The following is a 27350-nucleotide window of genomic DNA, read 5'->3' as shown; positions in this document are numbered from 1 at the left end:
CAAGAATGCAGTCATGACATTAATATAGACATCTTGTGATCATGGCAAACACAGTCACATATCAGAACATAAGAGCAGAAAGGAACCTGGGTCTGATGACATTGAAGCCATCATACGAACCCTTGACTGCGTAGCTCCAAACTAACTTCATTGTAGATGAGAGACATAACCCCCGTTGGGCCGGGTCACAGAAGCTGGGTTTCTGTTGCATGACGTCAAGCACATTCCCTAACTGATACAGCTCTACACCACATTTCCATCATCTTCTCAATCTGAAATACTTTCAGATTTGTGTATAATGCCTCGTTGTTGCAAAAGATTTGGCTTCTTTCTGAACAAACTTTCTGGAATCGTTCATTTTTTCTTTCTAGATGAGGCATTGTTTGGCCACAGTATAACACAGTGCTGCCCGAAAGAAAACACCAATTAAACATGTCTTTTTGTTTTTTTAAACCAACCATCTAGCACACAGCCATGATAGCCTGCAGAAACAACTCTGACCTAGCCACGAGACTGCCGAGATCGAGCTTGCCAAGCCGTAGCAACATCAGAGAAAACAGAAAAATCAAAAGCGTCCCCTAAATAAAGGACATCCAGTGGAAGAGATATAGCACAGAATTAATGAGGTTTTCACTCTTGAATCCTGTAACTCTAGCAGTGGAGTTTGGTAGGAAAAAAGCGCAGAATGGTAGGGCAGAGAATCCAGGTTCAAATCCTTATGGAGTCACTGATCAGTTGCATAATTTGGGGCAAGTCTTTCCGTTTGCTGAGGCTTTCGTTCCCTAGCATGCAGAATTATGACAACAGCAGCAGCAGCAATAGCAACAACAGTAATAATACAACCTACTTAGAGAGTTGATAGGAGGAGTAAGTGAGGTGACGTACGTATGGGACCTGTAAACATCAAAATGTCACACAGGCTTTCGTCGCTATTGAGAGGTGAAAAGATATGGCAAGTGTGGAAACGGAGATGCCGAGGGATATACGGACTGTAAACAGTCTCTTGAAGGTTAGCGGTGAAGGTCTTTTATGGGTGTGATTGTTTCTTGCACACATCAGTACCAATCATTAATGGCGGAGGGAAAATGAGGGAAGAAAACTAGCATTTTGGAGCACTAATTATGATCCTTCGGTGTTTTACACATATGACCTTTAATTCACTGGAGACGTGCGTGAATTTCCCTCCACAAATCCTCTGAGGTCAGAGCTTTTACGTTTTTGTGATTAAGTTGCCCGGATGCAAAATTGGTGGGATGGTATGACCTGGGCACTGAGATCGGGAACGTGGACTCAGGTAGTGCACGTGTGGGCCCGAGGCCAGGCTTCAGGGAGGGGTCTGGGATCTGAAGTTTGCTTGGTGGTCACTCACATAGGAAAAGATGGGAGTCTTCCTAACCCGAGGTTCAGGAGACTTAGCCCTATTTGTCAAGACGGGAAGAAGAGAAAGGAATTTTCTAGCCACTGAAGACGTCACTCAGCTTCTCATACACACACCTGTTAGGGGACAGTGAGTGCCAACGTTTTGCTGTATGGCTGGCGCTGTGCTAAACATGCCCGATTATAAACTCACTCGTCTTCACAACAAGCCTACAAGGTAGGTACCGTGGTTATCCCCATTTTGCAGACGAGTACACTTAGGAATACAGTGGTTAAATGAGTCGCTCAAAGTCACCCAGTTGGATTGGAATTGAGACAGCCCGGTCCTGGAGCCCTAGGTTACGATGATGCTGTTTCACCCGTCGAGGGGGAGAAATAAGGCAGAACATATGTCAAACAGCTGGGCTGTAAATCTTGAAGGCTCAGCTCCTCAAGAAACTCAAAAGAGTTCATGTGTTTTTTCATGAAAGAAACTCTGACCAACTGCTCTCTTCATTTTTTCAGTGAATTAAAATGGAGCCACCTACTCATATGTAGCTGTGTCTCTCCTCATTCTAGTGCGAGATTTAGGGATTTGGGAAGACATCTGGAATTTATTTATGCCATTTGGATTTTGAAACTCAATATTAAATTCTTATAATGAAACAGACAAAGAAGTCAAAGTAGACCATATTAGTGAAATCTGACTACATAGGGCATATGTTTGCAAACTGGGCTTTAATGTCTGGCTAAAATATTGCTCCAAATACCCTGGATCATTCTTCTCAGAAGGTAAAAACACATTTCTGGAATCATTTTGACTTTCTGTCTATATGACAATGGAAAGAACTAGATTTCATGGCTTTTTCCTCTCCCTCAGATAAGGTCATAAACGGTGTAAGTGTTTGCCTATGCTGACGTTAAATATGGCACAGAGATAGAAAAATATCACCTTGACTTGTCCCAGTTTTTCATTTGGATCATGGGGAGACACCATGGGTTCCAGAGGCAGGCAGCCTGGACTGGTTTTGCCATTCATGAGTAGTATAATTTTGGACAATCTCCCCAAACCAGTTTTGAAACCTAGAGGATGTCTCGAACAGAAGATGTAAGGTGGAAAAGAGTTTTAACAAATTGGGTGAATTTTAGATGGTTCATATTGGCCAAAGTGGAATATGTTGTGTGTGCGGCTTGTTAGGGGATGAACCCCAAGAGTTGAGATCATAAAAGGCCCCGTGTCGCAAGCCAGGGTGGTCGGACTTTTTCCTGAAAGCAATAGGGAACACCAGAGTTGTTTTAATTTTAATCTTTTTATACACTAATCAGAGCTGCTTTCCTTTATTATGAATGTCGTAGCTTATTGTAGAAAAAATAGATAAGGAAGGAGGGAAACACTTGAAATTAAACCTTCAAGAGCCTGTGTTAACCTCTAGGGAGTGTTTTTCTTTACCCCTGGGAATGTAGATGAATGCTTTAATAAAAATGTAATCAAACCGTGCCCACTCTTTTATAATCTTTTTTACTATTACGATTATATAAATACCTGTGTGAGTCTATGTAGATTTGCTCAGTGTCTCCTTCATGGCTACGTAGTATTTAGTGGCTATATGGATGTACCCTAATTTCTTTAATGTTGTTTTATTCTTGGGTGTTTAGATTGTTTCCACATGGTGGGATTGTAAATCACCTGTAATAAACATCCTCATGAATAAATCTCAGTATTTCCTTAGAATGAATTTTAAGACATAGAAGGATATGCTTATTTTAAGGAATTCGGTATACATTGCCAAATTACCCCCCAGTAAGGTTGTTGAAGTTAACTGTCCTTTAGGCAGAATTCGAGGCTACTCATTTTATTCTAGCGCCTAAGTAAGTGGGTGATAGCAGTTTATTGCTGACAGATTAGAGCAAGAAAATCACAAAGACAGCGGAAATGAGGAAATTATGAAGGATGAGGGTGTCTAACATGGGAAATCGCTGTCTTGGAAGACGGAACTGGTAGAGTCTTCAAATATTTGAGAGACCACCGCGTGGAAGGAGGACTGGCCTTATTCTGAGCAGTTCCCAATGACAGAACTAGGATCAATTCAGAAAAATTCCAGAAAGAGAGTCTGATTCAATAGGAAGAAGATTTTCTATCATTTAATGCTAAAATGTGCAAGAGGCTGTTGTAGTATCTTGGAAAGCTGTCTCAGGCATAATTCCATTTTGGGCCTCTGCCCTTTCCAGAAAAAAAAAAAAAAAAATCCGACTTCACAATGGAACTTTTGTTTTTGTTTTTGGACAACCATCATGTCCTCTGGGCTACATTCTTGTGGGTCTTAGATATACACTGAGTTGGTAGGAATTGACCAGAGCTCTGATAGGCTAACTTGAAGTGTAAATGTTACGTATCGTATGTGTATGAATGGAGTTTTAGATACGGTCTCAGGCTTTGTGTTGGTAAATTCGCCTACTTGCTGAAATTTATTGGTGACTGCAAATCAATACTCAATGATGCTTTCATGGTCATTTGCAGATATGCACAGAGCAGCAAAGATTTGAGTGCCTTGGTGGGCATGTTTCCAGCTGGGGTCAAACAAGGCGATGTATTACCTTCCTCTTTTAGTCCCTCAGGCTATAAACGAGTATCCTTTCAGCTGTCTGTTTAGTGCCACATTTTGGACACTTTTAGGTTTTTCTGTTTTGTTTTGTTTTGTTTTGTTTTTTTTTTGGTGGTGATTTTGCTGTTCAAATGGGCCCCAAACATAAAAGTTCCTTCTCACGTTCCTCAGCACAAGAGGGCTGTGAGATGCCTTATGGAGAAAGTAAGATAAGCTTCATTCAGTCATGAGTTACGGTGCTGCTGGCCATGGGTTCAACGTTAATGAACCAACAATACGCATTAAATAAAGTGCCTTTAAACAGAAACACATGTAAAACAAAGTTGTATATTGATCTACTGCTGAAAACACTGTGACTGGAAGCTGGCAAGACCCTACCCCTCTGTTTTCCCCAGGAGCAGGGGTTCAGGACTTGCTAATTCAGTCTTTGGAATGACTTTGCATAGAACGTAACTACTGCAAATTGCAATAATTGACTGTATGTGTTTTATTTTGACTTTTTTTTTTAAAGTTTATATTTATTTTGAGAGACACAGAGACAGGGTGAATGAGGGAGGGGCAGAGAGAGGGAGAGAGAGAGAATCCCAAGCAGGCTCTGCACTGACCATGAAGAGCCCAATGTGGGGCTTGAACCCACAAACCGTAAGGTCATGACCTGAACTGAAACCAAGAGTTGGATGCTTAACTGACTGAGCCATCCAGGCACCCCTCGACTGTATGTGTTTTAAAAGACTGATGGATTATTTTTTAAGTGTTTCTTTATTTATTTTGAGAGTGGGAGGCAAGAGGCAGAGAGAGAGGGACAGAGAATCCTAAGCAGTCTCTGGGCTGACAGCAGCGAGAGCCCAATGTGGGGCTTGAACTCATGAACTGGGAGATCATGACCTGAGCCTAAGTAAGACGCTCAACCGACTAAGCCACCTAGGCTCCCCAATCTGCTGTTTTGTCTGGGGTTTAACTGATGATGTGAATCAGCTGCTATTATTTCAAAATCAGAAAGTAAATCGAGTGGTCCCCAGGGCTGCCTTCTTTGGGTGGGGCCGTAGATTCTAGTTTCTCAGGTATTCACAGGGTTGCAACGTTCATTCGATCTGCCTGGCCCCACAGGTGTTTATTTAGGACCCGGCTCACTGCTGTGTTAGCTCCTTCCTTCTGCTATGATGCCGTCACTTACATTCCTTAATCTCATCCTCATGTGTTTATTGCTATTCTGCAGCTGAATGAATTTGCCCAAGGTCTTCTGGCAAAGCGGACTAGATGTTCAATCCTAGCTTTCCAGCCCCTTTCCCCACTCAGTCTTCCTGAATTTTTACAACCTGTAAACAGCACGGACCCATCACCTGCCCCAAAGCGAGGCCTCACCTGGATATTCCTAATGCATCAGTCTCTGGACGTTGCTCCGACAAAAGCAAGAATCTAGCGGTGTCGTGCCTGCATACCTGAGCTGGGGTGGAGTGAGGAAGCAGTGTCTCTCTGGGACACAGTCCTCTAAGTATTAACAAAGTTCAAGTGAGCTCTTTGCATTCTGACATTTTTGCTTTGGGGCCCATACTTTAAATTTGGGTTCCAGAGCGTTGGGAAAAATTCTTTAGGAGACAACCACATTTCCACCCCCCCCCCCCAAATTCTTTAGGAGACAAGCTTATCTTGTCTTCCTGCTTTCTAAGGTCAACATGAGTGTATGGGGCCTCCTCCATTAGCGTGGGTGGGGCTGGAAGAGTTCCTGGAATTCCTGCACTGTCAGGACGGCTTTGCCATATCAAAGGCCACAGGGTTGAGCCCATTCGACAGGAGTCCATAAGGATGTCTTCTTCATCCAGAATAGGACACATCAGAGCCCAAATGCCATGCAGAGCCTTGGCCTTGAGAGTGTCATGGAATCCTTCTGAGGAAAGTTCTCCCTCTGGCCTCTCCACTTTCCGTCCCTCTTCACACCAGGGCCAGGCTAATCCTAAAATTCTGCATCCCACATGCCCCCCTCACTCAAAAGCCTCCGATGGGTTCCCCAGTTCATTGAGAACAAAGTCAGCATTAACTCTCCTGTACTGAGTTTTTCCTGGTTTGATCCCGTCCAAATCTTATCCAACTTTTATCTCACTACTTTTCTTTCCAGAACATTTTTTCTCTGATCTGTGTAGGGCTCCTTGGCCTTCCCCATGGATTCCATATGCAAGCCTTTTCTGCCGTTTTTCCACTGGACACGTAGGTCCCATCATTCCTTCAAGACCCTGTCCAGCCTCCTCTCCTTTGCAGTTTGGGACTTCTGAGCCTCATTTTCCCCAGTTGGAAAGTGGGTTTTAATGAGGGTTAAGTGCACACAACCAGCCTTCCAGAAAACAGCTGTGGAGGTGGAGGGGCTCGTGGTGCTTCTTCAAGGAGATCCACAAATACTGGGATGTACCTCGACTGAAGCTTTAGACACACAAAACATGAACTTCTTATTTCCAAGGATTAGAATTGATACAGGACCTATAGATTCATTATATAATATGTGTGTGTATTCACTCTCTCTCTCTCTCTCTCTCTCTCTATATATATATATATATATATACACACACATATATATATAAAGTCACCATATATACATATATATACACCATATATATTCACTATATATATATGAATCTTCTAAGAGATTCATATACCAATGAATGTATGAATCTTAGAAGATGAATATATATGTGTATATATATACACTCATATATTCATCTTCTAAGATTCATACATTTGTTGGTTCAAACACATTTTGGACAAATAGTAGTTTCATTCTGGAGCTCATAACTCAGCTTCTTTTTCTTCTTGGTAAATGGGAATAATACTAACTGAGGGGGTGACCGGGAAGACTGAATGAGATCATGCTTGTCTAACAGTTAGGACATAGGGCACATATCAGACACACAGTGGGCACTCAGCCAATGCCCATCTTTCCTTTATTCTGATGACTTCTATAATCAGTTAGGGATATCAGAGACAGGAATGTTGTTCTCAATCACCACAAAATCCCTAAACTGGTTCGGTCTGAGACACAAGCTCTATTTGAGGTGTTTTGTGTTTTATGGGTATATCACACGGCTTCTCCCAAATTTTTCTTAGACTCACTTTTGAAGAAAATCTGAAAATGAGAGCCGAAAGAAAAATGCCCAGCCAGTTCTCCCTTTTATGGGCATGTTGGCAGTTTTTCTGTCCAAACCAAACAGTCTCTGTTATGGTCTTACCCAACTTGATTCGCAAAGAATCCAAAACTTGTCCTGGAATGAACTTGCTGGCCAGTTTCTCTTAAAATACGGTTATATTAAAACATTTTTTAAAAAGGCAACACAAAATGTCACTGGCTCTTTCATGCAGACACTGCATCAGCAGTTTCCAGGCTTTTTGATTGGAAGGGAAAGCAATGTCTTGCTCAGTCCTCCGTCGGGGCGCAAGGGATAGCTAATAATAATATGTACAGATGCTGGCCCAAGTGGAAATCATCTCTTTGACACAGATTACGCAGCTATTTGGAGCTAATTTTATATATGTTATTAGATTTCATTCTCCTCTATGCTAATATTCCGGAAATCAAAGCAGCCCTCTGGACCACATACACCTGGACGTACTGAAGGAAAGTACTGCTTGCAAATAAACACTAGTCAGTTTTCAGGGGTAATCGAGGGATGCGGAGATTTAGTTTCCGCAAGCGAAGGCAGCCAAGTGAGCCGACATGTGTCGCATGATCCGGCAGGCAGAGGCCAGCAAGCACTGCACGTCCAGGGAATTAGGCAGATGGCAGAGAGGAGCCATGTTGAGCGTGGCCGTTTTTGTCTGAATGCCGCCGCACCTGAGCTCAAGACGCTGCATTTGCAGATCAGTGTCAGTTGTGGGCGATCCCCATTCTGGCTGCTCCCCCACTGCCTCCCTGGGCACCCACGTCCATGATGCCACAGACCTCGTCCCCGCCCCTCTCTCGCCCAGGCCCTCCGCAACCTATAGGTGCTGCAGCCTCTGGTACGTTTTTCACTCTTAAAAAATTCTTTTCTTTCAGAGGCCCCAGTGCCGGGACGTTACCTTTCAGGTCGTCGTTGCCATTGTGTGGATTTCGATGGAAGCACGCAGCTAGCTCTCCAAGGATTGACCCTGTGTTTTATCCGGTGGTGCCACGGCAGGGCGAGAAGACCCAGGGGACTTGGGGGGTCCTACAGATCCAGGTTTGAAGCCTGGTTTTGCCACCCACCGACTCTGGGCAAACCACCCACCCTCTCTGGATCTCATTTCCTCACCTGAGGCATTTCCTCATCGGTAAAATGGCAGCACTCTACAGGGTTGTGAGGCTTCAGGGAGGCTGTGAGCCTCCAGTGACACGTTTGACCCACAGCAGAAAATGTAACAAGTGACAGTTAAAACAAAACAAGTCGTGAGGTGTAAAGCTGACGGGCACACTTGGTCTGCGACGAACCTGAAATCCTCCAGATGAAATTGACCGGATCGGTGCACATATTTTTTCGCTACGTTCCAAAATTTAAATTGCAAGCACACACGATATGGTAGGCTCATCTCTGGCTCAAGTATGTTCGGGTCTCCCATGTGCCGAAAAGGAAGTATTTTGCTTTTGCTAACTCCTCAAGCTCTGGTCCTCACCTTCCCTTCTCTGTTCCAGCACATGTGTTGAAGGACCGAGCCTCCCCTGTAATAGGCTCTTCCTCCTTGCATGTACAGCAGGCTTTCTGTTTCTGCAGTTCTCCTGAAAAGTCTCTCCAGAGTTTAGAGAGTTCCCAGTGTGCTGACACTGCACGGACAGCATATAGCCTTGTCAACTCTGCAGCTTCCCCGTCTGTTGGACACCGCTTCCTCTAACACAGCGGTTCTGAATCTTGGCTGCACATTAGAATCACCCTGGAGGGGGGGGGGGGGGCTTTAAGAATTATTTACGTCTGGATCTCAGCCCCAGAGGTTCTTACTGGATCTCAGCCCCAGAGGTTCTTATGTAATGGTTTGGGGTCCAGTCCGGGCGCCGGGATCTTTCAAAGCTCCCTTGTTGATGATTAAGGTGCAGGTAAGGTTGAGAACCACAGCTTTCCTCTCCCTTTCCTTTATTTATATAATATTGCAAAGCTCTCTTTCCCCCCTGCTTGCCAGATACTTCCTCTGAGTCTCTTTCAGGGTCTCTTTGGAATCCTGTTTACAATGCAGTCTTTTGAGTAAGGCAATTTATAGCTGGAATTGTTGCTATAGTGTTGCTAAAGGAAACCTGCAATTCTTGGTTAGTCAGAGAGCTATCTCTGAAAGAGATAAGAAAGGAAGGAAGGAAGGAAGGAAGGAAGGAAGGAAAGAAAGAAAGGAAAAGAAGGAAGGAAGGAAGGAAGGAAGGAAGGAAGGAAGGAAGGAAAGGGAGGGAGGGCAGGAGGAAAGGAGGGAGGGAGGGAGGGAGGAAGGAAGGAAGAAAGGAAGGAAGGAAGGAAGGAAAAGGAGGAGGGCAGGAGGAAAGGAGGGAGGGAGAGAGGGAGGGAGGAAGGAAGGAAGGAAGGAAGGAAAGGGAGGGAGGGCAGGAGGAAAGGAGGGAGGGAGAGAGGGAGGGAGGAAGGAAGGAAGGAAGGAAGGAAGGAAAGGGAGGGAGGGCAGGAGGAAAGGAGGGAGGGAGAGAGGGAGGAAGGAAGGAAGGAAGGAAGGAAAGGGAGGGAGGGCAGGAGGAAAGGAGGGAGGGAGAGAGGGAGGGAGGAAGGAAGGAAAGGGAGGGAGGGCAGGAGGAAAGGAGGGAGGGAGAGAGGGAGGGAGGAAGGAAGGAAGGAAGGAAAGGGAGGGAGGGCAAGAGGAAAGGAGGGAGGGAGAGAGGGAGGGAGGAAGGAAGGAAGGAAGGAAAGGGAGGGAGGGCAGGAGGAAAGGAGGGAGGGAGAGAGGGAGGGAGGAAGGAAGGAAGGAAGGAAAGGGAGGGAGGGCAGGAGGAAAGGAGGGAGGGAGAGAGGGAGGGAGGAAGGAAGGAAGGAAGGAAGGAAGGAAAGGGAGGGAGGGCAGGAGGAAAGGAGGGAGGGAAAGAGGGAGGGAGGAAGGAAGGAAGGAAGGAAGGAAGGAAGGAAAGGGAGGGAGGGCAGGAGGAAAGGAGGGAGGGAGGAAGGAAGGAAGGAAGGAAGGAAGGAAAGGGAGGGAGGGCAGGAGGAAAGGAGGGAGGGAGAGAGGGAGGGAGGGAGGAAGGAAGGAAGGAAGGAAGGAAGGAAGGAAGGAAAGGGAGGGAGGACAGGAGGAAAGGAGGGAGGGAGAGAGGGAGGGAGGGAGGAAGGAAGGAAGGAAGGAAGGAAGGAAGGAAAGGGAGGGAAGGCAGGAGGAAAGGAGGGAGGGAGGAAGGAAGGAAGGAAGGAAGGAAGGAAGGAAGGAAAGGGAGGGAGGGCAGGAGGAAAGGAGGGAGGGAGAGAGGGAGGGAGGAAGGAAGGAAGGAAGGAAGGAAGGAAAGGGAGGGAGGGCAGGAGGAAAGGAGGGAGGGAGGAAGGAAGGAAGGAAGGAAGGAAGGAAAGGGAGGGAGGGCAGGAGGAAAGGAGGGAGGGAGAGAGGGAGGGAGGAAGGAAGGAAGGAAGGAAGGAAGGAAGGAAGGAAAGGGAGGGAAGGCAGGAGGAAAGGAGGGAGGGAGAGAGGGAGGGAGGAAGGAAGGAAGGAAGGAAGGAAAGGGAGGGAGGGCAGGAGGAAAGGAGGGAGGGAGAGAGGGAGGGAGGAAGGAAGGAAGGAAGGAAGGAAGGGAGGGAGGAAAATCTTATACTTTATGATCCAAACAACTTAATAACCCTGTATATCTAATGTTTTCTCTTCTATTGCATTTCAACAGAGATACCAGGAATATTAATCTTAGCTCTGATCGATTGAGCACCATATTATATCCTCACAGAAACTTTGATGAGAAAGATACTATTTTCCTCATTTTTTACAGCAGGGAAATGGCCACGGGAAGAGTTAGTTGCCCCAGAACACAAGCCTAGAAAATGATAGAGCTGCTATTTTAACTCAGATCAAATCCTCTATGGATTAAGAATCCTAAGTAATTGATGCCCAGTCTTGAAGAACTGCTTCAGACATCCTTCCTGAGGGAGATATTCAAATACCTGAAATCAGTCTTGTGTCTCCTGCCGGTTTGCCCTTCTGCATGGTGGGACCCCACAATCCTTCTCTGTGTTCTTTGTTTTTCACACTCCTCTTCCAGTCACCCAAGCCACCTCTCTTCAGCTTGACAATGGCCCTGTTGACACGTGTGTCCAGAATCTAATAGAGCAGTGATAGCCTCAGACACTGATCCGTTTAGGAGAATGGCCGGGCCGCTAACAACACAGAAAGTTCATTGATGATGGTTCGTTTTCTTTCTTTCTTCCTTTCTTTCTTTCTTTCTTTCTTTCTTTCTTTCGTTTATTTATTTTTGACAGGGAGAGAGAGAGAGAGAGAGAGCATGAGTGGGGAAGGGCAGAGAGAGGGAGACACAGAATCCGAAGCAGTCTCCAGGCTCTGAGCTGTCAGCACAGAGCCCAACGCGGGGCTCGAACTCACAAAATGTGAGATCAGGACCTGAGCCAAAGTCGGACGCTCAACCGACTGAGCCACCCAGGCTCCCCTGATGGTTCGTTTTCTATGTTCCGCAGAACATGTTGGAAATGAAGGACTAGGTTTTCAGTGGGAGGGAGCGGCCTGAGGTGGAGACAGGGTCTCTCTGTGGATCTCAGAGGGAAAGTAACGGTGAGAGGAAAGAGCACAGGATCAGAAAGATGAGGAAAATGAGTGGTTTCAGGGGAATGTTGGAAGGACTCAGAGAAACCTTTCTCTTTCTTCCTCCTCCTTTCTCCCCCCACTGCTTTCTCTGATCCTTTTCTCCCCAAACCACCCAGGTGTCCTTTGAACCTGCACTTGGCAAGCTTTCTGATTCACCACAGGTTGCACATTCCCTCCAGCAACACCATAGCTGCAACCTCGACTACCCATTGCCTTAAGGATAAGATTTTCATGTGTTACAGCACAAGACAACATTTAAATAGGATGCGAGTGAGATTTTAACACAACACAGCTGTGGAGAGCCAGTCCTGAGAAGTGAGCTGACATGTGGGGAAAGACAGTTGTTCCAAGGCCTGACGGGCTCAGGGCAACGGAAAGGGAGGTGGCCCCCATTTCTGCAGTCCGCACCCTGAGCACACCAGAGAACGCACGAGTCGCTCGAAGTCTGGAAAGATTGGGTTCGGCTGCCAGGAAGTGAAATTTCACTCTCAATCACAGTCTCCAGATCAGTCCTTGTTGTTCACACATTTTGTCCCTCCTTCCTCTCATGGCTTTGATTTTCTATTTCCACGTAAACCGCTTCATTCGCCCTTCTCTTTGAACGTGCCTCAAATCCTGTGTGTGGGGGGGGGTACACTGACATTTATGGGGTTTCTGTTGTTTAGCAGGCACTGGGCGAGGCACCCTGGTTATGGAGGGCGCACACACAAACATGGAATGTAGGCTTGAAGGGGATGTGTGAAGAGGGCGAGGAGAAAATGGGGTGAGAATGGGATTTTGGAGAAGGTGATGGCCGCAGCGAAAGAGAAGGCAAGAAAAGCAGAAAGAGAAGGCAAGAAGGCAGCAAAAGATGGCAAGAAAAGCAGAAGAAGGGAGAAATAGGCAGAGAACAGGGATGGGGAAGGAGGTTGGGAAAGGGAGAAAAGAGAGATAGTGTGGTCTGAAAGAAGTTTGCGATGGAAAGGGAGCTGGCCGGGTGAGGCAGGCAGGCCGGTGGGGGTCAGAGGGTGTGGGCTGGCAATGAACAAAATGGCAGAAGAGGAGAAGTGTCCATGGAAAGGGTTTGGGATGTTAGGGCCTTAATGATGTCTGCCGCCATTCGTATGTTGAAGCCCTAACCTTCAATGTGACTGTACCTGGAGACAAGACCTTTAGGGAGGTAATTAAGGTAAACAAGGTTATGGGGATGGGCGCCTAACCCAATAGGACTGGTGTCCTTATAAGAGGGGGAGACACAGATCTCTCTCTCTCTCTCTGTCATGTGAGGACGCAGCATGAAAGCTGGTGTCTGTGAGGCAGAAAGAGGGTTTTTGCTAGAAACCAGCCCTGCTGGGACCTGGCTCTTGGACTTCCAGCCTCCAGAACTATGAGAAGAGAGATTTCTGTTGTCCAATCCCCAGCCTGTGGCATCATTCTGTTACAGTGGCCCAAGTGCACAAATACAAGGGGTAGGAGATTGGCGGTTACCACAACAGTCCAGGAGAATTAGCATTCACCTCAACCTGCCCACTTCTGGGGTGACCTGTGTTTTACACTTCCTCCTCTGATCCAAAAGACACAAGGGTCCAAGCTTTGTTGGCCAGGGGATTATATGCTCATGTACGGATGTGTCACCGCTAACCGATGGGGAGGCTTTGGTCTCATTTGTAAGAAATGGTAAGCAGTATCAGCCTTATTAGGGATGCGGAAAGGATTCCAGAAAGCCCTACCACACGAGAACCTTCTGGGCAGCAGGTGCCCTCGTTTAAGTATTGCCGTTAGTGTTGCGCATGTCTGTGTACATGTTTATTTAGGAAATTTCTTGGAATAGCGAAGGCTCTTGAGATTTCCCACACAACAAGAAAATGGGAACTTTGTTTCTGTCTCTAGATTATAGTGAGTTGCACCATATGAAATTGCCATTTCTAAGGGTCAAAAACCTAGCAAGTGTGTGTTTGTTTTTTAAATGTTTATTTTTGAGAGAAAGAGAGTGAGAGAGAGAGAGTGTGATCAGGGGAGGGCAGAGAGAGAGGCAGACACAGAATCGGAGGCAGGCTCCAGGCTCTGAGCTGTCAGCTCAGAGCCGGACGTGGGGCTCGAACTCACGAACTGTGAGATCACGATCTGAGCTGAAGTCTGATGCTTAACTGACCGAGCCACCCAGGCACCCCCGGCAAGTGTTTCTCAAAAAGGAACATCTCACATATAAATCCAAATGTATGGATTTTTTTTGAAAAATCTGAAGATCTGACACCGTGAGGCCACGTAGTCCCACAGACACAGCCCACTAGAGTGGAGGGTGTCTGCCCACTTCAGGGGGAGCATGATGTCCTAGGTCGCCAGGGTCTCTGCCACACGCTTATTCAGTCATGCACACTTCCCGTGAGGTCCAATAGGTAGTTGTAGCCCTTGGCTTAATGTATTGATTCGAGCTCTGCTAAGGTATTGCTGAGAACACTGAGAAGCGGGTGTAGTCTCTTTCTCAGGCAAAAGTGTTAGAGCCACAGTGGTAGAACCAGGTGAGCCAATGGTGAGCACAAACCATCACAAGCCACACACCCGAGGCCTCGACCCGTCACATCAAGCCCAAGAGAGCCAATCTGGATTTTATTTGTCACTCTGTTTTGACAGCGTCATGGCAACGCTTTCGTCTTGGCTGAAGTCCTTTCCCTTGACACCTTTCATTCACATACAAGTCTATTTACTGAGTTGGGGGTGTGAATTAGTTTCTCTTGCTTGGACTTTTGTTTTAATTCCATATTAGTTGTCAGTTTGGTGAGAAGGAGTTCCGTAAGACAAGGAGGACGAGGGAAACATTGAATGACTGGCCAGAAATACCAGGTGCCTAACAGTAACAAAAATTTGCATTGCCTTCCAGCATGTGTACCTTTTCTAACATCTCACTAGAATATTTCCAGTGAGTCCGGTGGGATAGGAATATATTATTCCCATCTTCCACGATGAACAGAGACTCAGAGTTCAAATAACATGCACAACCGGGAAGGGTTAGGGCTAAAAATGGCACACAGAGATCATAGTTCCTGATTCTTCATTTTTTTTTTCTAGTTAACCATGAAGAGAAGCAAGACCATAACACGGGTCAAAATAGCCCTTGCGACAAGTAAGTGTGAAAAATAATCTGAGCGTTTTAGATGGTCTTTTTATGAGATGGGTTCACTAGCAAAGCTGATGCAAAATTTAGCATTGAGGAAAACAGAGTGTTTAAATCAGAGAGCGTAAATTAGTCTCCCTGCAATTGGGGCCGTCAGGCAATATGCAGAGTAGTAGTTGGACCAACTCTAGAAAGCCCCTGATTCTCCCTTAGAATTCACTGATTTCTTTCTACAGTCTTTCCTGCTAACCCTAGAGTGAGTTCAGATCCTTTCTCAGTGCAGGACTGCAAGTAGTCACCTTCCATCCCAGGAAGTTGACATGGAGTTAGCCCAAGATTCCAAACTTATCTGGAATCTGGTGTTCAGGTCTGGAGGTCTGTTTCCAGAGGGTCACGGGTATCCTCTGTGAACCCCATGGTGTCCAGGGGGAAAGCCCTCCCTGTAAGTGCAGGGAGACCCGGGAGAGGGTGGGAAGGCACAGAGGGACACCTCTGAGTATTTAAAATGCTAGAGAAAGAGCTGGACGTTTCCTTGCTACTGCTAAAATGCAGAACAAAGACTAATGGAGAGACGTTAATAAGGGCCAGATTCTAGGCAGAATAAAGAAGAACTTCCTGCTGACCAATGGTGTTTTGCTGGAAAGGGCGGCCTTATTAAGTGTGAGCTTTTTGTTACCAGTGGCATTGAAGCTGGAGGTGAGATCTGTATTGTGAATAAATTCTCAAAGTCTGAATATCATTCTGTCTCAGCCTCAGGGACAAACAGGGGCACGAGCAACAGTTGGTGTGATATTTTAAGGGCCTGGCACATAAAACCATCATCAAGAAATGAAAGTTTTTGTTAAGTTTCCAGATTATATTGGAATCATATAAAAGTGCCACTTTGGTAGGTATGGAAGGGTTGAAGGTCAGCAATTTTATAGGATTCAGCGTAATTCACACAAAGGCAAGGGAATGGACTAGATTCTTTATTTATTTGTGAGAGAGAGAGAGACAGACAGAGTGTGAGTGGGGGAGGGGCAGAAAGCGAGGGAGACACAGAATCTGAAGCAGGCTGCAGGCTCTGAGCTGTCAGCACAGAGCCCTACACGGGGCTCGAACTCACAGACCGCGAGACCATGACCTGAGCCGAAGTCAGATGCTCAACCGACTGAGCCACCCAGGTGCCCCTGGACTAGATTCTTTAGACCTAGATGACACATAGAGAAAAGGGGTGCCCAATAAACTGTGGACTTCACTGTGCAGGCATTGGGTTGCTCTGGGTTCAACGGAGGCTCTCCGAAATTCCATGGTGAAGTACCTCAGAATGTGACTGTATTCGGAGGTAAGGCCATGAAGGCTGTGATAAGGGTAAAAGGAGGCCCGGGAAGGGGGTCCTAATCTAATTCGACTGGTATCCTCCTAAGAGGAGCAAATTTAGGCACACAAAGAGATACCAGGGCCGCACAAAGACCAGGTGAGGACACAGGGAGAAAGCAGCCCTCTGCAAGTCAAGCAGAGAGGTCTCAGAAAAAACCAAACCTACTGATACCTTGATCTCAGACTTCCAGCCTCTGTGAGACAAAAATTCCTGCTGTTTAAGCCACCAGTCTGTAGTATTTGGTAAACCTGGGTATATGGGGGGCAGGTGGGATGAATGTGCACAAGGAGGGTGGTCCAAAGACAAATTTTCAAAGGCTCTCCAAGACCATCCTGACGGATATGGTCTCTGTTGTGAAGGAAAAGAGGAGATGCTAATGATCCGAGAAACTGATAGAAATTCACCTGACATAAAAGGGTGGTAATAAGTTCAAGGGATCCCTTGACAAGGATTCCAGTGATGTCCAATTAGATTTTAGAGTGAAATGGGATAAAAATCACTTCATCAAGAGTCTTTTCTTAAAAAAAAAATAAGATTAATGGTGCAAAAAAAAAACTGAAAAAAATTATTTGCCACCTTCAGAGGATGAGCTGCTTTGAGGATGTTAGCGATTGGCAAGGCCACCAACTGGTGTCTTACTGATGGCTCTCAAATATCATTAGGTTACATCTGTAGGATGTGTTCTGAGGCTGCATAAACTATGGCTATTGGCAGATGAAAAGTCTGTTAAACTGCAAATATTTAATGCTATTTTATAATTAGCCCTTCATTAATTAGGACTAATTCCCTCTCCTTGACTTGGAGGTAGAGACGGACGAACATGGGTTTAACCCTTCTTCTGCCTTTGTGGTCCTGGACGAGCCACCTTACCCTGGTCTCGTCTTTCCGACAGGAGTACGTCTGACTCCACACTGCCTACAGGTGTATGACGAGCTGGGGCAGTAAATCGTTCTATGGGATTATTACTATAGTGAGCGGAGTCATACTATGTTGATGGTGAAAAAATAATCTTCATTTAAAACAAATTTTAGTGAGAAAAGGCACCTGTCCAGAGCAGGCCTCTAGACTGCCAGACAGAAAATAGGAATCCTTTCCAGGAGTCCATGTGGCTGAGTGGACAGGGTATGGGTTTTGGAGACGGGCACAAATTGAGTTTAAATACCTGCTCTACCTCCATGTGCTTGTGGGATCTTAGGTAAGCTGCTCACTTCTCCTCATCTGAAAAATGGAGATATGGACACAGTATATGTAAAGCATTGGCACATGGTAGGTGCTTCACAAAAAGGCTCTCTTAAGCGGATCATAATAATACCTCCTCTGGTGACAAACTTTGAAGGAACCACTTCGTCAGTTACTGGGGCGTGCATTTCACTGATGATTGTTAAACACCTATAGGGTGAGTGACAAAATAACTTTATTTGTGTTCTCCACCCCCAGCTTACTCCAAGAATGTGGCCTGGTCCTTTGTGTGTCCTTGTTTCAAGATTGTGCAGAGCAGGAGGTGGAAATTTCTTGACAACAATGCCTGCTCCTTTATTTTCTGAAAGTCCAAATCCAAGAGAATATGCTGGGAGAGGGGGAGTTGGGGCACCTTTGAGATGAGATCCTCACCCTGACCTGGAGACTGGTAGCCCGTGGATGGGTACATTTGTGAAAAGTGGAAACGCTCGCTCTGGGTGGCCCAGGATTGCTCAGACACCAGGTCCCTGGACTGGATTGTGATCCCCAGTTGGAAAGCAGAATCCACAGACATCTAAGAGACAGGCAATTTATAAGAGTGGGCATGACTGCTGTGAAGGAAGCCCACCCTGGTATTAGAAGTTGTGGGGACAGGAGCCAGATAACTTTAGAAACTGAAGTTCCTGCTGGCATGGACTCGGGATCAGGTTCAAGTTGAAAATAAGAAAGTAAGTTGAAAATAAGTTGAAATAATAAGTTGAAATAATAAGTTGAAAATAAGAAAATCAGAAAATAAGGAAATGTGACACTTTTTGGAGACCTGCGTTTGTAAACTGAGTCAGACCTGCCATGGCCGTAAGGCAGCAGATAGTCAAAGATGAATTAATTCCTACTGTCTGGAAGCTGACCACCTCTTTGGGAGCTGGAGGAGGTCACACGACACCTATAGGAGTAACTACCATTTGGAGCCCCGAGAGGTCCTGACGTTGTATGAAATGCAGGACCCCGCGGTCACCGGAGGTAGGCAGCTGAATGTTGCAGAAGGCACACGGCCAGGATGATGGATAAATGTTCCTCCCACAGGGATACGTTGAAATACACCCTCCCCCAATCACTGCGTGCCAACACCACTACTATGTAATTGCCACGGCTGTGAACTCACCGAACTTTTGCACACCCTCAAGTTCTCTTGGAAATGTGCCGGCTTGATATGAAAGAGCAGTCCGGAAAGGTGATTGAATAGGGAACTATACAGTTAGTGGTTTTCATAAAAGTGCTTGGCAGGCTACCTCCATCGAGTTTGAGATATCAGAAGGCCCTCGGAGGTCAATCAGCTCCTCTCGTCCCGTCCATCGTCCACTCCCTCACATTTTACAGGCTTGAATCCGGATTTAAGAAGTCCTTGAGGCTGCTATTCAGAAAGTCCACTAGGATGGTCAAGGCCGTGGTGTAAACAGTTTAAGGGGACTGGGCCCAAGGAGCATCTCCGCCCTTTAACTGCCGTGTGACCCCCCTGCTGCTCTTATCTCTTGTCTGGACAAATCTCCGCTTCCTAACTGGAGATTTAGTCTCTGCGCCTTCTGGACCCTGATTAATCGTCTTAAATCATCATCCGAATGAACTGCCAGGGAGTTACTTTCTTGTTTACAAACTTCTAATGATTATTCCATTAAAAAAATCTAAACTTTGTGGTTTGGCGTTCGAGGCTTTCTATGATCTCGTTCCAACAAAGTCTTGCCCTTCTTTTCTTTTCTTTTTTTGAGCTCATCTCCCCCAGCTCTCTATTTATACACTTTATTCTGCTAAGGTGGCTTTCCTGCTACTCCCCATGCTTTCCTGTTTCATGCTTTTACTAATATTCTTGCTGCCTGGAATACCCCTCCTACCAATCCCTATGCATCCTTCAAGGCCAAATTACATAGCAGCTCCTCTGAGGAGTCTTCGCTGGGTGAGGGATACAGAGCCCTCGATGGGGCTGAGTTTGAGAGTGTATTCTGCCCCTTACTTCCTAGGACATCTCAGGCAGGCTACCGAATTTCTCTACGGCTCCGTTTTCTCATCTGTGAGATGCACAAGCCCACACCCACCGTGAAGCCTTACGAAGGGCACATGGGCCGGTCATACTGTGCAGTACTAGGCCTAGTCACTTGTACATGGTAAACATCAAAGAATGTTACACATTACTTTGATTATTCCAGGGAGCTGAAGGCTCCTTTGCTGTGAGCTCCCACTCCCTTTGAGCTCCCATAGTCCTTCTTGTAAATCCAGTTTTGCGTTTACAAAATTTTTTATGTTTATTTATTTTCGAGAGAGAGAGAAAGACAGAGGTGAATGGGAGAGGGGCAGAGAGAGAGACACACACAGAATCCGAAGCTGGCTCCAGGCTTTGAGCTGTCAGTAGAGAGCCCGACTAGGGACTCAAACTCACGAACTGTGAGATCATGACCGGAGCCAAAGTCAGCTGCTTAACTGACTGAGCCACCCAGGCGCCCCATACTTTTGCATTTTCGATATTGGAACCCACGTGTTATTGTCCCCATGGGATCGGTAACTCCTTGAAGGTGGGATCATGTTTTGGTTAGCTTGTGTCCTGTGCGTTGCCCCCTGTGAGGTACACCCTCAAACCACAGGCAAAAGCTGACCTTTTAGGTGTAACATTTGGGTATGACAACAATTTTCTTGGCTGTCCCTTTTCTCTTCCCTCTAAAAGGTGACCATATTAAAAAAAAAAAAGTTGACTTCTTTAGATATGAGAATCCCAGTTGTGGGGCTTTTGTTTCACACAAATATGGAAGACAGTGTGTGAAGAGGCCGGTAGAGTAATCTCGGGAAATGCATGCTCTTGAAGGCCCGGTGGCCTCGACCAACTGGATCAACTCAGCCTCGCCATTTTCCAGCAGGCATTCCGTATTCCATGTTTTGTGCAATAAGCCTTGCGGGGTGGGGGTGGGGGGACATGGTTTTAAGTTCCAATGAAAACATTAGATTCTTTTTTTTTTACTTGATTTATTTATTTATTTATTTTTTAATATGAAATTTATTGTCAAATTGGTTTCCATACAACACCCAGTGCTCATCCCAACAGGTGCCCTCCCCCATGCCCATCAGCCACTTCCCCTCCCTCCCACCCCCCATCAACCCTCAGTTTATTCTCAGTCCTTAAGAGTCTCTTATGGAAAACATTAGATTCTAATGACCCGCTCAGGGAAAGACAGAGGGGGCAGTAGGAAACTGAAATGTATGTGAAGTCCTGCAGTAAAGAAACCAGCTCTTAACAGCTAACAAGAGTAGCTAACATTCACTGAGCTCCTATATGAGGAGAATTCCTTTGAATTCTTTAACTTAATCTTCCAAATGCCTTAGCCCCTTTAAGAATGGATGTAATTATGATCCTCACTTAACAGATGAAGAAACTGATGCTCGAATGGTCCGAGTTCTCACGGCAGTTAAGAGTTAGGGCTGGGATTTGAATCAGACCTTTGTCACCCCAGCACCCGAGTTCTGGTCCACTGTGGTGCACGGCTTTCCACATCCTTGGATTTGCCTGACCACGAAATCCTCTTATGAACGTCCCATCAAAGTGTCGTTCCTTGGGATGAACTTTGGGAAACAGAGCCTCGCCTTCCCAAGCTACTTGGTTCACAGGAGGAGCCACGAACTTTGCACTTCTGCACCTTTGCTCACTGACCTCTGCCTGCATGCTTGCCCCCCTTGTCTCCTGATCTTTTACTCCTCCTCCAAGGTCTAGTTCCAATGCAACTCTATGAGGAGCTTTCTTTGATGTCAGCGGGTTGATGTGCAAAGCCCTTCTGTGTTCTCCAAGTGTGGTCTGTCTGTCTAGGGCCATGTTCAAAGCGCCTTGGTAAAGTTTCTGGCACAGAGTGGACACTCAGAGCTTAGTGAATCATGATCTTCCCAGCTGCTCTGGGGGGTTGATTCCTCAGCCTGGGGCTCTTCAGACTTGGGGGTGTGATTGTAGCTGCCAACCTGGGCTGAGTCTGGCTCCAAACCTTCCCGGGTTCGGACAGCATGGTTCCTGAGCTGCTTGGCAGTTCACTGGTTAACACCGTCCTCCCTCTGTGCCTCGCAGATGTTGCCTCTCCCCAGCGTCTCCGAGGTGAGGAGCACGATTAGGTCACCTCGGCCTCTCATCAGTGTCCTTCTGGGGACAACCCTGACCTGTCCTTTCCAGGGTGTTGTCCAGGTTTCATTACAAAGCCCCCCAGTGGCTGTGCCTCAGATGAGTCAGCTGGCCTGGGGCTTCATTAGCAACGCTAATTGTCTTTTTGTTTTTGTCTTCTTTGGGCCTTCTCAGGCCCAGAGGTGGGGCCTGGCGGGCCTGGCTTCCAGAAATGCCGCCAGCCTCCACGAGAGCCCATGATAGGAAGTCCGCGCCCCACTCCCCAGCAGCCACGTCATGCCACACTGTGCATTTCTGGGCCGCACCCTTCCCCAGGGTGCACTCAGGCGCCATGCAACTGCTGGCCATCCCAGCTCCCCGGCTGCCTGTGATGAGGTCATGGGGTGGGGTCCTGGAGACCCCCCCCTCCAAATAGGGTGGGGGCTTCCCCAACTGGCCTGGGACTGGTGGAGAGGAGGAGATGGTAATAATCTTGTTTGTCCAACCCGCTGCTCCCTCTCTTGAGATTGCATGGCCGGTGTGGACAGAAATGGAAGGAGGAAGAGAGAGCCGGGAAGACACGGGGAGAAGGACAGCAGGGTGGCAGGCACGGATCCCTCCCTCCACTGACAGCTGGGATGGAGAAAGGAGCTGGCAGTTTCCCTTGACCACCTTGCAATGATCTAGCTGCCGTCTCTCTGCTCACAATGTCTTTCTTTTGATCTTAACCTCTTTCTTTTCACTGAGACCACGAAAGGTAAGGGAGGCCACCATAATCCACTTTACATAATCAGAATTTGACACAGAAGTAAAAAAAAAAAAAATATCCCAGAAACAGGGCAGCAGCTGGTCCGGCAAAGCAGGTAGAACCCTTCCCAACCCAAGCACGCTTCCCGGGGCAGAGCCTCGCCTTCTCACCCAGGCCTGAGGGGATGTCCGTCCTGCTTCTGTACCAGTGGGTTGCGTAGACCGAGCTTGCCTAGAGGCCCCAGACCCCTCCAGCTCGGTCCAACCCACGGGGCTCTGTAACCTCTGCCTGTGAGTACATATGTGTGTGTGAGGAACGAACGCACAGCTCTGTTCAAATCACAGCCTGCTGGAAGAATTTGGAGTTAGATCTCTGTGGATAGCTAGTTCTTTGCACCTGGAATTCTGCCTCAGAAAGATGGGAAATCTGATAACAGAGACTTTCCCAGGGAAATAGGAATAACACACCACACATTTTTGCACCTTTCTACCTCAAACCACAGCATACTTCCCGTAGGACCAATGCAATAGAAAACCGAGGAATATCTGAGTCTCTCTGCTCCCTACCTGTATCTGAGGCACAGTCGAGAAGGCACAGCCACCCTACCCAAACACTAGCATTGTCAGTCAACGACAACCGGAATGCACAAACTTGGAACTGGACTTTTTTTCTCCCAGGACATAATAGCTGTAACATCCTCTCGCGTCGTTACAAAGGAAAAGCCAAGTGATTTATTTAACTTTTAAAACCATATTCTGCAAAACAAGTTTATAAGAAGTCATAGTAACCACACTTAAGAGAATTTTTGGAAAGATATTAAAATCTTCCCTGGGAATGGTTTCTGAGTTAATAGAAAGATCACAGCTCCGGAAGTTGACTTACATACAACCGGACAAGAAAACACGGATCCTCTGACCCGGGCAATAAATGAGCCCATCACCCCACTAGTGAATGTGGGGTGCATCAGGCTGGAAATTCGGAGGACCTGCGCACATTTTCTGAGAGAAATGACATTTTTTCAAATAGTCAAAGCTATTTCACAGAGGTTTGGGTCAAGCGGAATAGAAGGCAGGAGAAGGCATGATCGCTGAGGTTTTCCAACCTCTGATTTATCATTTGTTGACGTACTTTCTACAAGTTCCCCCCTTCTTTACAAGTAGCTGTCTTAAGTTCTTCCAGTATATATTTTTGACAAAGGCCAAACAGGAGGGAAAAAGAGAAAAAGTGCAATGAAAATAGGAGCTTACCTTTTCTAGGCGTTGCCGCTATCAACATTTCCCCCAAGACATGAGGCTTTCTTGCTTTGGTTGTCCCATGAATTTAGAAACCATTAAAAAATTGAAAGCAGGAATATGTGTATATTATTCGAAGCCGCTTCGAAACAATACAAAAAGTAACTCGGTGAAAAATAAAGTGCTCTTCTGAGCACGAGAATGTGTTTGAAGCTTGGAGCTCATGCTGTTGCATGAAGTTTTGCAACTGTCTTTCTCAGTTTAAACAACCTCCTGCTCCTCCCCGCCACTTGCCAACGTCTATAATTTAAAGCAACTGCGATCCTTCCCATAATACTCACATTTCAAAGAGCTTAATATATACGCTCGTTAGGCAGGAGTGGGAGTGGGTGAATTTCTTCCCCAAGCTCCAGACTGAGGCAAACGAGAGGCAAAGGTTTCAGGTATCTGAGCAGTTCTGTTTCTCTCTTTTATCCGTAGCTCTTCTCGCTGTCGTGCTTGAAGCTGCTTTGCCTTTTCAAGCGGTGCCTTGAGACCAAATGGCATCACTTCACTGGATGCATAAAAGTACATAAGGAAGTTTCTGTCTCAACTTATAGAACGGTTACTCCTGGTGAAATTAGGTTTAGACGTCACGTTTGCTAACACAATTATTTCCACGCAATTCTTCCCTAATTTGTCTGCTTGAAAATGTAAAATTAGTGTATGTGATGTTTTCATAAAAGGGAGAACATACCTAAAATGACGTCATTCACATCAGGCTTATTTTAACCTGCATCCTGAATGTGAATCATAAACTCCAGGAGGGATATTTACTTTGCAGAGTGTGTCCATGCAGCGGGATATAAGTCTTGTGGCATACAGTGTTACCGATTTAACTCGTGCCACCACCCTTCCCCACCTGCCATGAAACACCCACGCGCCCGTGCGCGCGCGCACACACACACACACACACACACACACACCCTGAGCATTTGTGATTTCAAATTATAGTCAACTTAAAGTGTGGCCAGCTGAAAATGATGATTTAAAAAATATTTATAGTATATCTTAAAGCAGGTCTCGCTCAGTTCCCGAGAGATAATAAGTCCTCAATAAATACATGCTGCATGAATAAAGTATCATTTGGGTTCACATCATTCGACAGTTTTGACAATTTGGGTTTGCACTGGGGAGGGATATGTCAAAGCTTATGCAGAGAGTAAACAGGACAATGTGTGCCCTTGCCAGACTTAATGAATGGTTATGGTATAGTAAAATCTCCTCGATGAATATAGAAAACATTAGTTAAATAAGTAAACCATTTGGTGGAGAATAGAGATACGGACACAGGTGCAGTCTATTAAGTATGCTATTAAGTATGTAAACTTACATGAACAAATTACAGGACAAAAACCTCATTCGTTATTTTAAAACTATAGATTATTTTCCACTGTGTTTTTTGACTCACCTAAAGGAACTGTTATGCCATAGACAGAGGATAATACCTCTGACTGAAATAGCGCAAAGACAGAAAGGATCTACAACTGCAGGGAAGCGGTCAGGTTTCAGATTTTCTTTCCTATGAAAGCAGAGAAAAAGGTCGAGTCTATTTTCGCTCTGGCTACTACTGAAGAGACGTCTATAGGCACGAGTACAGGTAGTGCCCCGGACCTTGATCTATGATTTTCCAGTTTTGTGACCTTGAATATGCACTTAATTTCCTTAGGAATTTGTTTGCTTAATTGTGAAAGATTAAATACAAATATGCTAAATAACCTAATTGTATAGAGACACATAATGCTGCATTTACTCAACGACCGTTAACTAAGCACCTCACTACGTATGGGTCACTCAGCAGGACCTATTGTGAGTCACTGCGATTGACCACAGCGGCTAGTGTTGTCTCCCTGATCAATACCAAAATTGGTAATGGACTTAGGGTGCTGCCGTAATAAAAACCTACCCTCGGTGTCACTGGCCGGGTCGTCAGGAGCTGAGTGGCAAGGAAATGGATACCGGAGGCTGGACAAGTAAAGTGCCAGGTTTTGCCACAACAGACACGTGTGGTGAAACCGACATCTGTGATAACGCGCACAGCCATCTGTGCGAGTCACCCCGCAGCTCTAGGACGCGAGGCTGGGGGGAAAGCATCCGCCGTGTGTGTTGGCTGCTATTGACTGCATTTTGCAAGGTATTTTGAGAATGAGATGAGCCCCGGAAGGAAATGGCTAAACTCTACGCAGAAATAAAAGGGAATAGAGACACAGTACCTAAACTTCATGGTTTTTAGGAACCTACGAATTTTTTTTGAGGACTTTCTGTCGCTGAAATAACTATAAGCTGGTACTCAGAGTATCTTTCAAGACTGAAAAAAACAACCGCTCCCTCCAGCAGGTGAACTATTGGCTGTACGGAGGGCTGGCTCCCCAATACACAGCTCGCGGGTAGCAAGGGGAGACTCCCAGAAGGGGGAACTGATGGCCACAGAGAAAAACGGACAAGGGAGCTCTCCCCAGAAAAGGGAGCTAGGCCCATAGCCTGAACCTCTTCCTATGTCTGCCTGGCGAGATGTGGCATCAATGGTTGTTGGGTATCTCTCTGAAGGGACATTTTTTGTTGTAGTTCTATCATCACTGTTACTCCATTTGTAGAGTGTGTGTGCGTGTGTGCACGTGTGTGTGTGTGTGTGTGTGAGAGAGAGAGAGAGAGAGAGAGAGACAGAGAGAGAGAGAGAGAGAGGGCGAGCCTGATGGAGGAAACCTGTCTTTTTGGGTGATAGAGATCACTTTCCTTTTAATTTGTCTTTTTAGGTGATAGAGATCCCTTTCCTTTGAATTTATAGACCACTGGATCGAGAAATGGCAGATCCGGACTTTTGACAAGCACCTCACATAACTCGGAAGTCTGCACTTTGAGCTGGATGCAATGACCAGATGGAATCCGAAGAGTCACGGATTCTGTGTTTGCGTTCTCTTCCTCATATATAAGGAAAGAGGGGAGAAAATAGGTATTTAGTGACCAGAAGGGTAAATTATGGCAGGTAGGTTTAAAATTTAGTGATGTCAAGTATTCCTCCCGCTTCCTAGCCGCCTCTGAGGTTGGGTGGACCATGTGACTGATTTCTGGCCAATGGGACGTGAGCATGGCTAAGGGAGGGTTCATTTGGGGCTCAGGTAGTTAGCGGTGGTGTGCCTAGGGCACATTTTTCCCTCTTCTCTCTCCATTTGGCAGGAAGCGAAAGTGCTGGAGCTGCAGAGTAGAGGGCACCCAAACCCTGAGGCATCCCTTAGAAGATGCTGCCTGGGGGAACCACATGACGGCATCAGACATTGTGGGAAAATGTATAAACCTATGCTGCGTCTCCCCACTGAGTTTGGGGGCTTGTCAGAGTCGGCTAATGTCAAATACTCTAACACAGATAGCTGCCTTGAAAGATTCTTAGAAGATTAAATGAGGCAATATATGCAAAAAATGCAGAGCAGGGCCTGACACTATAAAAAGTGCTCGACAAATGATGGGTATTTTTATATTAAACGTAAATCCCCGCTTCCTCTCTCTTGCAAAACTAATCTAGCTAAATGTCAGTTGGGAACACGGTAAAGTGAAGGTTTGAAAATTGTGTGCCATCGGGCTAAGTAAATTGGAAACCGTAGAAAGATTAGTGACAGAAATAGATGCTGAAAACAACATTTATTCCCCATCTTTAAAAATGCTTGCATTTATTAAGAAAATTGTCCACTAAGTCACTGTCAGATTTCACGAGCAACCTTCAAAGCAAGGGATAAAGGAAGTTATAAACTCCAAGTTACAAGTTAAATACTCTTTTTAGCATTTAACTAGTGTAAACTCCACTTACCCAAACATTTATTTTACTGTGTGTACAGAACAAGGCCTTCATCCTGACATTGTTCCAGGCTGCCCCTCAGTCAAAATGGGCTAAACAGCTTATTAAAGCTAGTTGAAAGC

At 46.1% G+C, this 27350-nt stretch overlaps 1 protein-coding gene and 2 long non-coding RNA genes across 4 annotated transcripts in view; 2 read left to right on the top strand and 1 right to left on the bottom strand.

The window, feature by feature from the left end:
* C1QTNF7 (C1q and TNF related 7) overlaps positions 1-23910 on the bottom strand; it is a 110965-nt gene extending 87055 nt beyond the window's left edge. The window contains exon 1 of one of the 2 annotated variants that reach the window (XM_060655409.3): positions 23744-23910. Coding sequence is in view for 1 of the 2 variants with exons in the window: in XM_060655405.3 (XP_060511388.3) it covers positions 23418-23445 (28 nt within the window). In the remaining variant the exon portion in view is untranslated. Of the gene's footprint in view, positions 1-23417; positions 23702-23743 lie in introns of those variants that run through there. The other variant, XM_060655405.3, reaches the window with a different exon arrangement.
* LOC132692694 (uncharacterized) lies at positions 14533-18991 on the top strand. Its single transcript, XR_009616524.3, has 2 exons — positions 14533-14772; positions 17561-18991. It is a non-coding gene; the product is annotated as an uncharacterized LOC132692694 (long non-coding RNA).
* A 1467-nt stretch (positions 23911-25377) lies between the features above and the next one.
* On the top strand, positions 25378-26833 carry LOC132693355 (uncharacterized). Its single transcript, XR_009616754.3, has 3 exons — positions 25378-25575; positions 26195-26424; positions 26616-26833. It is a non-coding gene; the product is annotated as an uncharacterized LOC132693355 (long non-coding RNA).
* The last annotated feature ends 517 nt before the right edge of the window (positions 26834-27350 follow it).

This window comes from Panthera onca, chromosome B1 (assembly GCF_046562875.1).
Source record: "Panthera onca isolate mPanOnc1 chromosome B1, mPanOnc1 haplotype 2, whole genome shotgun sequence".
Taxonomy (NCBI): Eukaryota; Metazoa; Chordata; class Mammalia; order Carnivora; family Felidae; genus Panthera; species Panthera onca.
This window is presented reverse-complemented; position numbering and strand designations above follow the sequence as displayed.